Below are 13,996 nucleotides of genomic sequence, written 5' to 3'. Positions count from 1 at the left end.
TCAATTTAATATTCTGATCATTCCTCCAGACTGTTACCGAGAGATTTTCGCTGTGAAAAGTCATGCCGCTGGCCTGGAAGAGATACATTATTATAACGGAGATGCATAGTCAATTGTTTCAGAAATACACAGCACCTTTCCTGTTGAACGGAGCTAATTATTTCCAGAATATATGCCTACTGTTGGACAAAAAACATGTATCTGCACAAAGCAAGTTTTTCAGAAATGCAGAAAAGAATGCTCATGCTCTCATTGACGGCTTTGTATTTCATACAATCATACAATGGGGTTTTAACAGGTTTCAAGGTTCCGAAAGTCATGAAACTCACAGAATGCAGAAAGGGCTTTGTGAACTTTCAATGCAAGTAAGACAACGAAAAACACCAAAATTGCAGTTACATGTTTTTTTCTGCGACAGCAAAGACACACTGTTCACCACAGGGGTACGGGCACCTTGTTTTAACAGAGGAGTTCCCCCTCCCCTTTGCATATTCAAAATTATGAATATGTGATTGTTTTGCAGTTTGATTTGAGCTCACAAAAAAAAAAAAAAAACAGGGGAGGATTATGCAAATCGAGGCAAAGTGGAGAGCCGGCTAGATCGATCAAAGGTGACAGCAATTTAGGGAGAAATTATGATACAGTCATCACAAATAGGACACACAATCAGCACCACACGTAGCTCCATGCACTGTAGCTGCAAACAGCATCACAGAGGAAAACACAAAAGATTATTAGTCAAAACATTGACAATCAGTCATTCTGTAGCAGCCGCCATGATCATTATTATCATCATCATCATCATCATCGTCATCATCATTATCATCATCGTCACTATCACCATTATCTTCAGCATCCTACAATCATCATCGTTTTTGAGTATCTTGAAAAACATTATATGAATGAAATGTATTATTTTTTGCTATTAGTAGTAGTATTAGTAGTAGGATTATTAGTATAAGTAGTAGTAGTAGAAGTATTACTGTTATCAATGCATTGCATCATCAGCGGCGCGCTGCTCTTTTTTCATATGCACACTGTGTATATTGTGTTCCATTGCTGAATCCCAAGACAAAAGTGAAAGAAAAAAATAGTAAAAGTTGGCCTCCAAAAATCGACTCTTCTGTACAAGTTGGAGCAAGACTAATTATCTCTGTGGGCTTTCATCTTTTCATTTCTGTAATTCTCTGTTCTTTCTGTGCCTGTTATAATCTCGCCCTGTTCTCTTTATCTCACAGCTGTACAGTATTACACTCCAAATGAGCTGGTCTGCTCGACAGCCGAATCACCCAGTATGGGAGAGTGAACATAGATACGGGAGAAATTAATACCTGAAGAGATATATCCTATCGATAACATACTTCCATACAATATAAATTTATTCCCCTAGCAAGAGCCTTTGTTCCTCCCCCGGAGAGATTTTTTCTTGCTGCCAACATGACACAGTTTCACATAAGAATGTTCATAATTTCAATTTGGGGATCCTACCAACAACCATGGGCTTCTCAGTCCGACTGAACGGGTTTCATTCCAAAATACTACACTGAAGAGTATGATTTCAAAATGAGATATCGACCATTTGAAAAAAAAGGAGCACGTATTCTTGCAAAATGATTGATAGTACAAAATCAGAACAAAGGATAATAGGTAATTTAAGCCCAAAATGATAACACTTTTACAGACTGGCTCTTCTGTGATTTTCAGGTAATGATTTTTTTCCCCAAATGGATTCATAGCATCTTGGAAATGGACTCTTCAAATATCTCTTTAGGTAAAATATCTTTGTACATCCAGACTGCCCAGACTCATTTCTGTATATCCATCTGTACATTTTACACATCCGCACATTCTGTACATATTTCTGTATATATGGTACATCCATCTGTAGAGATGATTTGATAAATAGCGAAGCACATTTGCACATCTGCTTCAACCTGTAAATCTGAAGACTTTTTATTTATTTATATGTTGCATAATTTTCAAAATGTTCAGTTGTTGCAATTATTATTATTATCTTCAGCACTCATTGTTGTCTAGTGATTACTTGATTACTGATTTAGTTTTACTTTCATGTCAGCAGTCATTTTGCCAGTGTATGTGTCAGTGTTTTTGTTGATGAACATCTCATTTTGGAATGAAACGTAAATTCAGCAAGACACAGTATTCTGTTGTGACAGGGTTCCTGCACATTTTCCATTTCAAAATGCCATACTTGGACGATATATGCAGATAGTGGTTTTGTGGTGGCAATATAACTGTCAACTGTGAATCTAGAGCTGTAAATTCTTTGTCTTCACAACAAATATAAATATCACTGGAATAAACAATATTTTCTCCTATTTTTCTAGACTTTTTTGCACAACTCCCAAATTCATTCAAGCCCTGGAAATGCTCAAACTCATTTTCCAAACATTTCCAGACTACCCAGACCTGCACAGGGAGCCCTGTTGTTAAGATGGCAGCCACACAGAGAAGCCTCCTCTCTAGCCTCTTTCTGGGGCATTCTGGGAAAGAAACAGTCAAGTAGCAGCAGCCACCACAGCTTGAGAGTCTCAGAGAGCCATTTGAAAAGCTAAGTGAGTGATCGATGACAGAAGTCAATTATCACCTCGCGGATCTGTCAGAGGCGGCTGTGCAGGGTGAGCTTCACACACCACCCACCTCTGACTAACCGTCACCATCCGCCGGCACTAGCCCCGGCAGCCAGGGAAACACAGGACATATAAGCCCGCAAAACTCTCTCATCTGTTACAGTCACTCCCTCCACGTTACAGTGGTGGACATTGTCCCCCCTCATTCATTTACTCTGCATCTGCATAGTATTATCAATTCTTTCTTGAATGCTATACAGCCTGGTCTTCGACCAACTGGTTAACTAGACCAATCCTCATAACATCTACTGAAAGGAAAGCAAAACTCGACTTTTCTAAACATATATATCTTTTGGGGATGCAGTGTTAGTTCAGCCAGCTTGCAGGAGACAGTGGGACTTCAACAATGGCTATATACTGTTATGTAAGCGGGCAGAATCCTCCTGCTCTAATGGGCTGGGGAGATACGTCTTAACCAAGAGTCTCTGCTGAGCTGAAGGGACCGGACTAATGTGACAAGGATCCGTAAGCCGATGAAAGGGCACCAGACCTGGAAAACTACATTTTAAAAACGAATTTAAATATCTGAAGGGTGTGAGGTATGCTTAACATTTTCATTAACATTTCAAGGTCCAACGGGGAGGTTCAGTGTGTGTGTGTGTGTGTGTGTGTGTGTGTGTGTGTATAAGCAAAACTCAGTAATTCAATAATATTGAATATCATTGAAGCTATTAGCGATCTTGAGCATTTTATATTAAATATTCTATTCTAAAATCAATATTGCATTTTGAAATGAAACCCTTCATTTTTTTTTTACAAAACAAGGAATTACATTTTTAATTCATTTAACATTATTGTAAAAAAGGGCAGGGTATTCATGAATAAAGAGGCAACCTGCTTAAAATGGAACGTAGCTGCAATGTTTTTAGGTACATGGGTGCCCTTTACTGCACCAGAATATTAGTAAGAAAAAGTATCAAACACTCAACTACAAACAAATTATTATTATTAACAAATTATTCAACTACTACTTGGACAGGTATAAAAATAACACACACACACACACACACACACACACACACACACACACAGCTGGATTCTGTTCATCTTGATGATCAATGGTGTTGTTCTTTATGGTTTTGCTTCAACATGGTCACTGGAAAAACTTCTTCTTCTACTTAAAACAGTTTTGTTTGTTTGTGTGTGTGTGTGTGTGTGTGTTCACATGCGCGTGTTTGTCCACATGCATGTATGGATATGAAGTTGGATTTCCGCCATCATGCTAGAGAACCAGAACCTGCAACACCTAACTGGTACATCTGCGCTACACTCGGCATATGTTCGTTTACGCATAAGAGGAGATCTACTTTGATAGTTTTCTCCTTGGAAACGTCTGATGTCTGCACATGTAAACGCCTGCCGACAAGATTCAGCACAATGAGCTTTACACTGCATCCGCTCAAAAGGCCGTGGGCAAACGGAGAGCCTCGGCTCAGACAGCGTCTCGCAAGCTTCTTGAACCATTCTCAAGTGTATTTGACAATTCTGCTCTTGAGCATGGGGTAAGGCTATTTTTCAAGGTAGGTGTTGACACATGCAGATGTCAGATGTTTTTAGGTTTGGTCAGATGTTACAGGTCTTGGTCTGATGCCAGGTAGGCATAGATGGTACTGGTTCTCTAAGATATTGTGTTTTATGTGTGACTGTGTCTACAACTGTGTCCGTGACTGTATATTTCTATGCATTTTCACACGTTTTTCCACATGCGTGTTTGTGACAGGGTCCCTGCTCACCGTTGACCTCCTGAGCTCCGGCATCAGTGAACAGCATGCTCATCACCTCCTCGAAGTTGCAACTGGGCTCCGATGCGTGGCTGTCCTGGCCCACATGGTGCAACATCCTCTTCAGCACGTCGTCCAGGGACGCCGCCGTCTCGTCCAGCAGGATGCTGGCCCTTGCCAGGAAGCCATCCAGGTCCCGGTGTGCCCGGATCTCCTCCTCAAAGTTCATCAGCTTCACATACTGTGGAAAAAAAGTCAGAGGAGGAGTTAAGTCCTGTGCCTCTGGAAACACATCTGTGCCCCCACTGGTCAGGATTGAATCCTGAGTTTTCTCCCCTACTCTGTCTCCCTTGCTACTTGCATACTGTTTAAATAAGGAATAACGTAAGAATAACATAAGTACTCATGTCGTCCCCCCTGAATGATGCAGGCAGCCCATTGGCAAGTCAGTAACAAGATGCATCACTACTCCAAATTTCATTAAAATCGGACCAATGATGTAGCAATTATGGCTTTTCAAAGTTCAGAATTTTGACCTTAAATTATAAGGTCCGGATCAGGCCAATCAGTGTAATTATAACACCAGAACATACTGCCAAAATTCATCATCCCTCCAAGTTTCTTCAAAATTGGACCTCCGGCATCATTTGATTTTGATGTGGTTGTATGGTTGTATTTCTGCCGGGGTTGGCCGCATCAGGCCAATTAGTGTCTCAGATATCATATCTGAGTTCAAAATTATAGCGTCCCCATCAGGCCAACCAGTGTAATGTTTTTAAATGGCTGTGATGTCTGAGATCACTTAAAAATGTTCCCCTTTATAGCACCGTCATTACGCCAATCAGGGTAATTTGCGAAGAATGCTGGATTCATGTAGAAAGTGCTGTGTCAATTGTACTTGTGGTGTAGGACTTAGGGCTTTTCAAAGTTGGAAATTTTGACCTTTAATGATCCCCCATCAGGCCAATTAGTGTATTTTTTTGCACAGAACACTGTGCCAAAATGCATAATTCCTGCAAGTTTTGTCAAAATCGGACCAGTAGTGTCTGAGATATCACCTGAGATTTCACATTTGACAGATGGAGGAATGGACAGACGGACCAACACAGCCTGATCCATGCCCCCCCCTGGATTTCATTGATCGCGGGGACAAAAATACTAAAGGTGAGTGGATCCCCTACTGTCCTTTTAAAAACAAAACAACAAACAGCCCAGCAGAAAGACCAGGGCTAGAGACCATGGAGCTATTTGTATATAGTTCTTTATAAATAGATTTGATTCTGATACGGTTGTATTTCTGCCGGCGTTGGGGTCAGTTTACCTTCAGGTCAAATGATTCAGTTGAAGTGTGCACTGTGATTCATCTGATATCGGTGGAGCATTTATTCCTAGTTATATGTGTTGTACAGCATGTGAGATCCTGTTGTCCTTGTACTATATGTGTTAGTATGCATCATGAAACTGTAAGTTGTCAACATTTTCGTCTTTGTGGCACCATTGCCACGATGACAAAGTCCTGTGCATTAATTGTATTTGGTGATTAAAGTGATTCTTATTCTTGTAGGTTGGATCTTTAACAGTGTTTGAATTTTGAGGAAACTCCACTTCCTGAATTGTTAATAATAAAAGTGAAAAGAACACGGACCTGGCAGAAACACAACCATATCAAAATCAATTCTATTTATAGAGCGCTGCAAATAAACAGATTCATAACAAAATTCTTGGAGGGGAAGAACGGCTGCGACCATGTGAGATTGATAAAAATCTGAAGGAGAGAACAAACAAACAAAACTGTAAAACAGAATGGGAAGATTAGTGAAAATATCCAGGAGAAGTTGCTGGCATGAGCCAGGCACAACGAGCTGAAATTGAGAGGCATGTAGTGAGGAAGGATTAATTTATCCTCACTGCAATTAGACTGCTTATTCTACACATGGAGAGTTTTGTTCCATATACTCCTCATTTGGAAAAAAAAGTGACATAAAAGTTATTATTGAATATTTAAAGTTATTAGGCATCTTGAACCATTTACTTACAGAACACGAACATTTTAGAGCAGTGGTCTCCAATCATGTGCTATTCCAACCGTACACTACACCATCTTATTTCAGTGATTAGTTCCTCCGCTCTGGTTGAAGGTGTAATAATCAGTGAAATGAGCTGCTGGAGTGTTTGGTTGGAATGAAAACCTGCATACACATGGCTCTCGATGGCACATGGTTGGAGATTACTGTTTTAGGGGATAAAACAAGCGCTTAACTTCTGGTAGCATGGTTTTTTTTTCAAAAATGGGATTTGTAGCAGTTTGTAATGAAACCCTTTACATGCATTTACCAATACACAAAATTTGATTTTCTAATCCTTTGTGCCATAATCCCGGGTGAGCATTCATACAGAAGCCCAATTCAGATGACAAAAGAATGATGCACTAACCCACACATGGTGACAGCAAACAGTACCATTCTCCAGCCACCTAATTTAAATGTTACATTCACTGACCACCTAATCTAAATATTACAGGGTACATGTGTGAGTGTGGGTTTGTCACTGGGGTTGTAAAGTGGGCACCTACGTAGGCTTATCCCTAGTTCCCATCAATCATCTCTAAACTAGCTATTGATTTAAACACCAATAAGCTAATGGGACATATGACACTGGTGGCTTGAAACAGCCTGTTTAGTAGTTCAGAAAGCAAATTGTAAGAAAACAATAAAGATGTAATGATGCATAGGAACTTTGTATTTTTTTTCACTGTATAAACCTAGTCAACTGGCACTTCCCTTGGGGCTTGTTGGTATGATGTATGCTATGGGGATTTGAGATGTGTATTTTAAACCTTTAAAAACCAGTTAACCACAATTCCCTTACAGAACAATTGAGATTTGAACTGAACTTGAAATGGCTGCACTCATCTTCAGCAATGTCTTCAGTTCCTTGACTGCCAACAATCACCTTTTTTTCATTTAGGTGGATTGCATCAGTAATATTATGTTACAGATAATTCAGAGTGACATAGGCTTACCCTTCTTGATGTGTTCAGTAACACGCATCCAGAGTCATCAGAGTCTGGGGGAAAATAAAACAAGAGGAGAACAATTAGATATACACATTTTTTGTACTGTAATTAAACGCCACAATATACTGTATATCTGCAAGAATTAAAGTATTCTACCGCACACCGAAAGGCTTCACACCTCTTTCATATTGACACATCTTTAATGTGATACATTGGAGCAATTTTTCAACCAGGCTTCATCAGCCTCACTCATCAACAGTCAACAGGTGACTGTTGTATAAATACATTGTTGACAAGGGTCATGTGACTCTACATACGAGAGTTTTTATACAACATACCAGCATTTGCTGTTATAGAATCAGAAAGATATTTGAGATACTTTAGATATTTTTTAACCCAAATATATGGTAACATATGGTAACTATAATATACTGCAAGTAGTTCAAGGCATACTCATTTATAACCAACAGAGCATTCAACAATAACATTACAAATTCTGAAAAAAAGATCACAAGTAACAACTGCTCAGCAAGTAAAGAAGGAGAGCCTAAGACCCTTTTCTAATAGTGATGAAAATGTCAAGAGGCAAGTCTCTAAAAGCTCTCATTGAACAGGGATTGGAAGTCCTTTACTGATAAGGCTTTAATACACACTTCTGTGGAGCCGAGGCGAGTGCTCGGTCCTTAGATAAAGTACAAAGGTCTGGATTTTCCCAGTCTCCAAAAAAAAATGTGGGAAAAAAAAAGAACTTTTACATTCACGGCTGCTCCTATTGTGTTGGGAAACAATATGGGGACAGACCACGGGAGTGCGGTTTTCCACACACTTGAGTCCATAACTAGCAGTCTGGCAGTATCCTGCTGATTCTCATAAAATAGTCCGCCACCGCCGTTACATAACGCACTTATCACCGTTTACTGTGGGGAGGACGTTATTAGGTTACGATGGGCTTTCCTCCTCTGCTCCGCGTGATGCACTGTGTCAGCTCTGTCTGGAAATCAATCAATGCTTTAACTCCTCCCTCCAGCAATGGAAAAGCAAGAAGACCCCCTTTAACAAGCCAATAAGCCTTAGGAAACCACTGTAATATCATAATATCAATAATCTAGCCCCAAGTGAATGTGTGCGTGTGTGTGTGAGTGTGCAGAAGGGGGAGCTTTGATCGCCACACCAAACACCTTGCCTTCATGAAACCCTGCAGGCAGTGCAGGGGGAAGAGAGCCTCAACCCCTACCTCTGTGATGAGACTATCGCAGGGGGCACGTGTCGTATGCGCTGGATTTGGTTCATCAAAGCCGCGCTATCAAAAGCACACGGCTCGGTTGATCCGCTCCCAGGGGGAGAGGGAGCTGCAGCTCTAATTGCTGTCAGGCTGCAGCCGTAAGGAGATATTCATATATTCATATAGGATTATCTAGTCCCAAACGATCACCTCCCTCTAATGGCCTCTGTATGTCTCGATATACTGTATGGCTTAAAGTAATCCAGAAGAATTTGGGGGTAGGATTAGGCAGAGGAAGTGTTAAAACGTGACACAGGTTTGTTTCCCCCCGTGGTTCCTCTCTTAAAGGCCGATCGACGTAGCGCTAATTGTTGATGATATTCAGTCAATCATGAGTGTTACGTAACTTCAGAGTCGAGTGTTGTGATATCTCAGCGGTTCAAAGCCATGGAAAAGAGGGTTGCAGGGTGGTAAGAATGGTAGGATGGTTTAGTGGGAAGGAGAGGCCATCTTGTAACTGAAAGATAACGATTCCCACAACAGGCAGTGTGTCCTGTTGAAGTGACCTTGAGCATACCTGCTCACTTACACTAAGTGAGCTGAATGTATACAATGTAAATGCCTTACGCTGCTTACCATAACATTGCCTGCTTATGACAAGTTAAGAAAGTAGGAATAAACACTGGGTGTACAAAACAGGATTGCCTTTAATATTGAATTGCGCCCCTTTTTGCTCAGTCCATGTCTCAATTGTCTCAAGGCTCATCTACTGTACATCTCTTCTTCTTGAATGGTGAGATGCTTCAATGGTAAAATGATGAGATAAAATTAGGGATGGGATGATTTGCTAATCTCACAATGCGATTTGATAGACGATAATGGGTTTACAATTCGATGCAACCACGATGTGATGTAATAAATAACAAAGTCTGACAACAAAGTCTGACTGTGGAGAATTTTGTTTATTTCTGAGCCACAAATCTTTCTAGCATTGGCTTGATAGAATGTAAACAACAATTTAAAAATGTCATTCCAAAGTGCCAATAATATAATTTCTATGGGGAACATTGTGATGGTCAAGCTGTCTCATTTGTGATTACTACAGCAGAATAAAATGGAGCTAATATTCCGATTCATTTTTCTTCCCCACAATACAGTCACATTTTTGTATTGCGATATATTGACTTTCGATATATCGTCCCATCTCTAGGTGAAATCGAAAAGGGAACATAGCTGCCATCTGGATCAACTGGTCAGTCCATTCTCTGCAGAGTGTCCCTTATGTTCTGTACACTCAGTGTATTGATTGATTGTGTTGATGAAACACACCCCACTCAGGGTTATCAAGGTCAGGTGATGACCTTGGCCAAAGCTTAAATCTTCAAGCTTCCAGCATCAGAGACTATGCCTGTCCTCCTTCATGACTCTTTCGCTTCAATATTAAGCAAAATTGATTGAACCGAAATGGAACTGAACCCGGCCCTGGCAGAAACATAATCATGAAATCAATTCTATTTATAGAGAGCGTTCGACGGCTTTGTGACAAAGTTCTTTGAAGAGAGAAGAATGGATAAGATGATGTCAAAATGATAAAAGCAGAGGGAGAGAACAAATAAACAAAATCCTCGTATTACTAAATGACAATAGTTATTTTCAGCAAGGTCTTCAATTTTTAATCTTCAACAATGCCGACTGCAGTTCCTTGAAAAACTACCGCCAATCACTTTCTTTTTTTTCTTTTTTTTAGCTTTGACGGATAATACTTCTACACCGATATTAAGCAGAATGTATTGCTGACTCTCTGGTGGGTTTTCTGCAATATTTTTGCTACCTATCTGTGTGTGGCAAGAGCATAACATATCCTCATCTAAAATACTAATCAGGCAGATGACACAAAAGGTGAGATAATGTATTAGATAAAAAGATCTAATACAGACCACTGGATTGATGCTCTGTGAGCGGTTCACAGTAGCAATAATACCCGAGATGACATTTTTTACTGGGATTACAGGTACAACAGTGATGCAAAAGGGTTATCACCAAACCAAGTAAAGAACACACTAGCAGAGATTTTGGATTTGTATATAGTATATTGGTTACAAATCCATGTGTTTTACTTTTATTTTCATTTTTTTTAAGTATACGTATGATAAAACAAAACAAAAAAAACCCAGGCTGCAGCTTTGACTATTGCTTGGATCAGACTACCCACTGAATAATCAGCAATGTTTTGATGTCAACTGCACCCAACATGCATGACGAAGACCAGCAGAGGTCAAAATGTTCAGATTCAGATTCAGAAAACGTAATTGTCTGTCACAAGTTAGTCAAAAAATTGTCTTTGACGTGTTCATTTTGTTTGACGGCTCATAAAAAAGACAAGGCAATAAACAGACATAAGGGTTAAAACTTACATAAGATTAGAGGTAAAATGTTGCTGAATAAACCACTGAAGGAGCATCAATCCAGTATGAAATAGACATTTTGTTTCAGGTATTTGTAAAAGGTGTCCAGAGATGGTGTAGTGGGTAGGACCCCATTCTCTGGAAACACATGCACCCCTGCTGGCTTAGATGGATTCACATCAGAAGCTTCTCTGCTGTGTCTCCCCCACTCTGCCTCCTTCTCGGCCTTCCCACTGTCTCAGTAAAAGAAATAAAATGCTAAGGGGTGTGGAATCCTTACTCTTCTTTTAAAAACAAGTGTTTGAACAAGTACAAATGTACACTCCCACAGCACACAGAAATGCAGGGGAAGGACATGAGCAGAAAGGCTCCCCATTAAAGGAAAACTCCACCCTAAGATACTTTTACATTGTTATGATCAATATATGATGTTCAATGCATTCCAGGAGTTAGTTTGTGATGTGTTTTCACTTTTTTGGTGTACCCATTTTCCCTCAACCTGCCTCATCTACTTCTAATTCAGTTAGCGATTTCCTACATTTCCCAGAATCCCAGATCCTCCAGAGAATGTAGCTGAACGTGCCTGAACATTGTGGGTTTTATGTGTAGATGGAGAGAGCGATAGCAATAGTGGAGTGAGAGGTTTTCCAGTCAAGAAAAAGTGAGTCGCGCACCTTATGCAAAATGCAATATTTCTTGTACCTGCATTGCATTCTGGTCTATTGAGGCTATTGTGGGGGGTGAAATTGGTCTCTCTGCCTCTTCTACGATGAATTTTTAGAGACATGAAAATTTTTCTCTGAATAACCTCCATTGTAGTTGTGCTAAAATTCCCGTTAACTGTCTCATTTTACCGACGCTGTCACAACTTTTCCTGTATTCTGACAATGAATACAACATCTTTGCCTTGTCTTCTGTCACATATTTTGCTGTTTTTGAGAAACAGATGCATGACCACTGAAATCCACTTATCTTAAATCATTAAAATGTGCCTTCCCTTCCCCTTGTTTCGGGGTTGGAACTCCACTCTTGTTTCTGTATATTTCTTTCTGAATAACCAAAGAAGATTGTGGGAGGGGAACATTTGCAGCTAAAGTGTGAAGATTCATAGCTATCATTAAATTTTCACAATGTCTTTTAGTTTGCTTTATTGAATTGACATTGCCTGATAAAGAGCACACATGGTTTGTAGAAAATTATTTTTTCAGGTGGTGTAAACCATGACTGCCTTTGATTGCTCACAGGATAGAAAAGTGAAGTGTTTCATAACTGAATGCCTGACCTGAATTTGCCTCTTGATGACCATGGCGCTGCAGTAAGAGCACAGTGGTAAAAAGAAGACTACAGCACAGCAGGGCTTTGGAGGCTGTTCAAGCGTTTGGGGCATTAAATCAAATGCTCTTCGAGTAATTCAAATCTTGGAAACCATTATCAAATTTATCTTTGGTCTGGTGCAGTGAAACATCCAACAGGCACAATACCAAAAAGTTAAAGATGAATATTGTCCCTGAAACAATGCTGGCAAGAGACCAGAAATATGAAAGCATCCAAAGCTTGACTAAATTTTCTCATGAAATAAGCCACTGTTAAATATAGAGAGAGGAATGAATTAATTATAACAGACAGATGTTTTTGAAATTAGATTTAGGTAGGAGCTGCTGTCTCTGGGTCTGATGGAATCACTGAGCTATTTGCTTTTCCAAACCACTGCTTATTTAGCCAGACAGGATGTGATTAAAAGTCCTGTTCAGAATCTTACATTGATTTGATATGGTGGATGCAAATGGCCCGCTGATGTGGAATAATGAAATAACATAATAATTTGTGACATAAATTAAAAGCAGAAACAGGCACGCAAACAACTAATGACATTAGGGTCAACTGTATGTGACAACGAGACTTGGGGGGGAGAAAGCTTGGCATGAAAACAAAAACTACACTAACAAACATGCAGCTGTGATGTCATTGAATAATGCACCGTACGTGGGAACAGACACAGGAATTACAAAAATGTTGAGAATTTTGCCTGATGATAATAGTGGGAAGTCAACATATTCCTGTGTAGCTGTATACAGAATAGAGCATGGTACTGGCACTGCCTGGGTTTGGGATTCCCGTACTAAATATGAATACACTGATGGGATTTTGAGGTGCTTTGGTTAAAAGTAAGGGTGTCGATTTCATTTTAGAAGTGTTAGGGATGATTAAGGCGGGGGGGGGGGGGGGGGGGAGTTTGCTGACATGCAATTCTGTGCATTTTACTTGGCATGATTTATGGCCTCACTAGCATTTAAGATCTTTTCAGGAATTCAAGTGATTTTACTGCCAGAACCCAATTTCTGATGGTGTTTTTATCCTTATTTACCCTGAAAAATTAATTAGGGCATATGACAAATACTCTGATAACTTTGCAGGCATTGTGATAATTTGACAGCTCTTATAGAGCTTTTCACAGAAACACTGCATTTATCACTATACTAATAACTTGAAATTTAAATAGCTAAATTGTAAAGATTTGCCTATTGACGAGCCAAGCAATGTCACCTTTCTGTTGCTCATGCACGTTTTTACTGCACACTGCATTGAACCCCTAAATGGCAGTGTTGCATATTGTGTCGTTCTAGTTTGATTGTTTTTATATTTTGTATTATATATTTAGAATTGTATTCATAGGAAAGCACCAACAACAGTTTTAGCTTTGTCTTAAGGAAAACCAGGAAGAATTATTTTAGCTTTATTAACTTTCTACATCATCTAATCTCATCATCATGTAAACACCTCAACTCTGCTGGCCTGTCTCCCCTCATCTGAGGCCGATCCTCCTGCCTCAGTTTGGGTCAGTTAGAACAGAGCAGTGCATTCATATGTTACAGGATTGATGGCCGTCTATAGGCAACTTTTTTAATGACTATATTTAGTGGTAGGGACAAAATAACATTTAAAAAAAATTGATAGGGATATGCCCAGATCAGTAATATAGA

At 39.7% G+C, this 13,996-nt stretch overlaps 1 protein-coding gene across 4 annotated transcripts in view; it reads right to left on the bottom strand.

Moving 5' to 3' along the window:
• The window catches only part of slc4a11 (solute carrier family 4 member 11), a 72,282-nt gene that overhangs the window by 33,577 nt on the left and 24,709 nt on the right, over nt 1–13,996 (bottom strand). For all 4 annotated transcript variants that reach the window (XM_078289588.1, XM_071922505.2, XM_078289589.1 and 1 more), the window contains exons 4-5: nt 7,395–7,438; nt 4,385–4,613 (exon numbers count right to left, since the gene is read on the bottom strand). In XM_078289588.1, the coding sequence (XP_078145714.1) occupies nt 4,385–4,613; nt 7,395–7,438 (273 nt within the window). The remainder of the gene's footprint in view (nt 1–4,384; nt 4,614–7,394; nt 7,439–13,996) is intronic.

This window comes from Centroberyx gerrardi, chromosome 17 (assembly GCF_048128805.1).
Source record: "Centroberyx gerrardi isolate f3 chromosome 17, fCenGer3.hap1.cur.20231027, whole genome shotgun sequence".
NCBI classification, from domain to species: domain Eukaryota; kingdom Metazoa; phylum Chordata; class Actinopteri; order Beryciformes; family Berycidae; genus Centroberyx; species Centroberyx gerrardi.
This window is presented reverse-complemented; position numbering and strand designations above follow the sequence as displayed.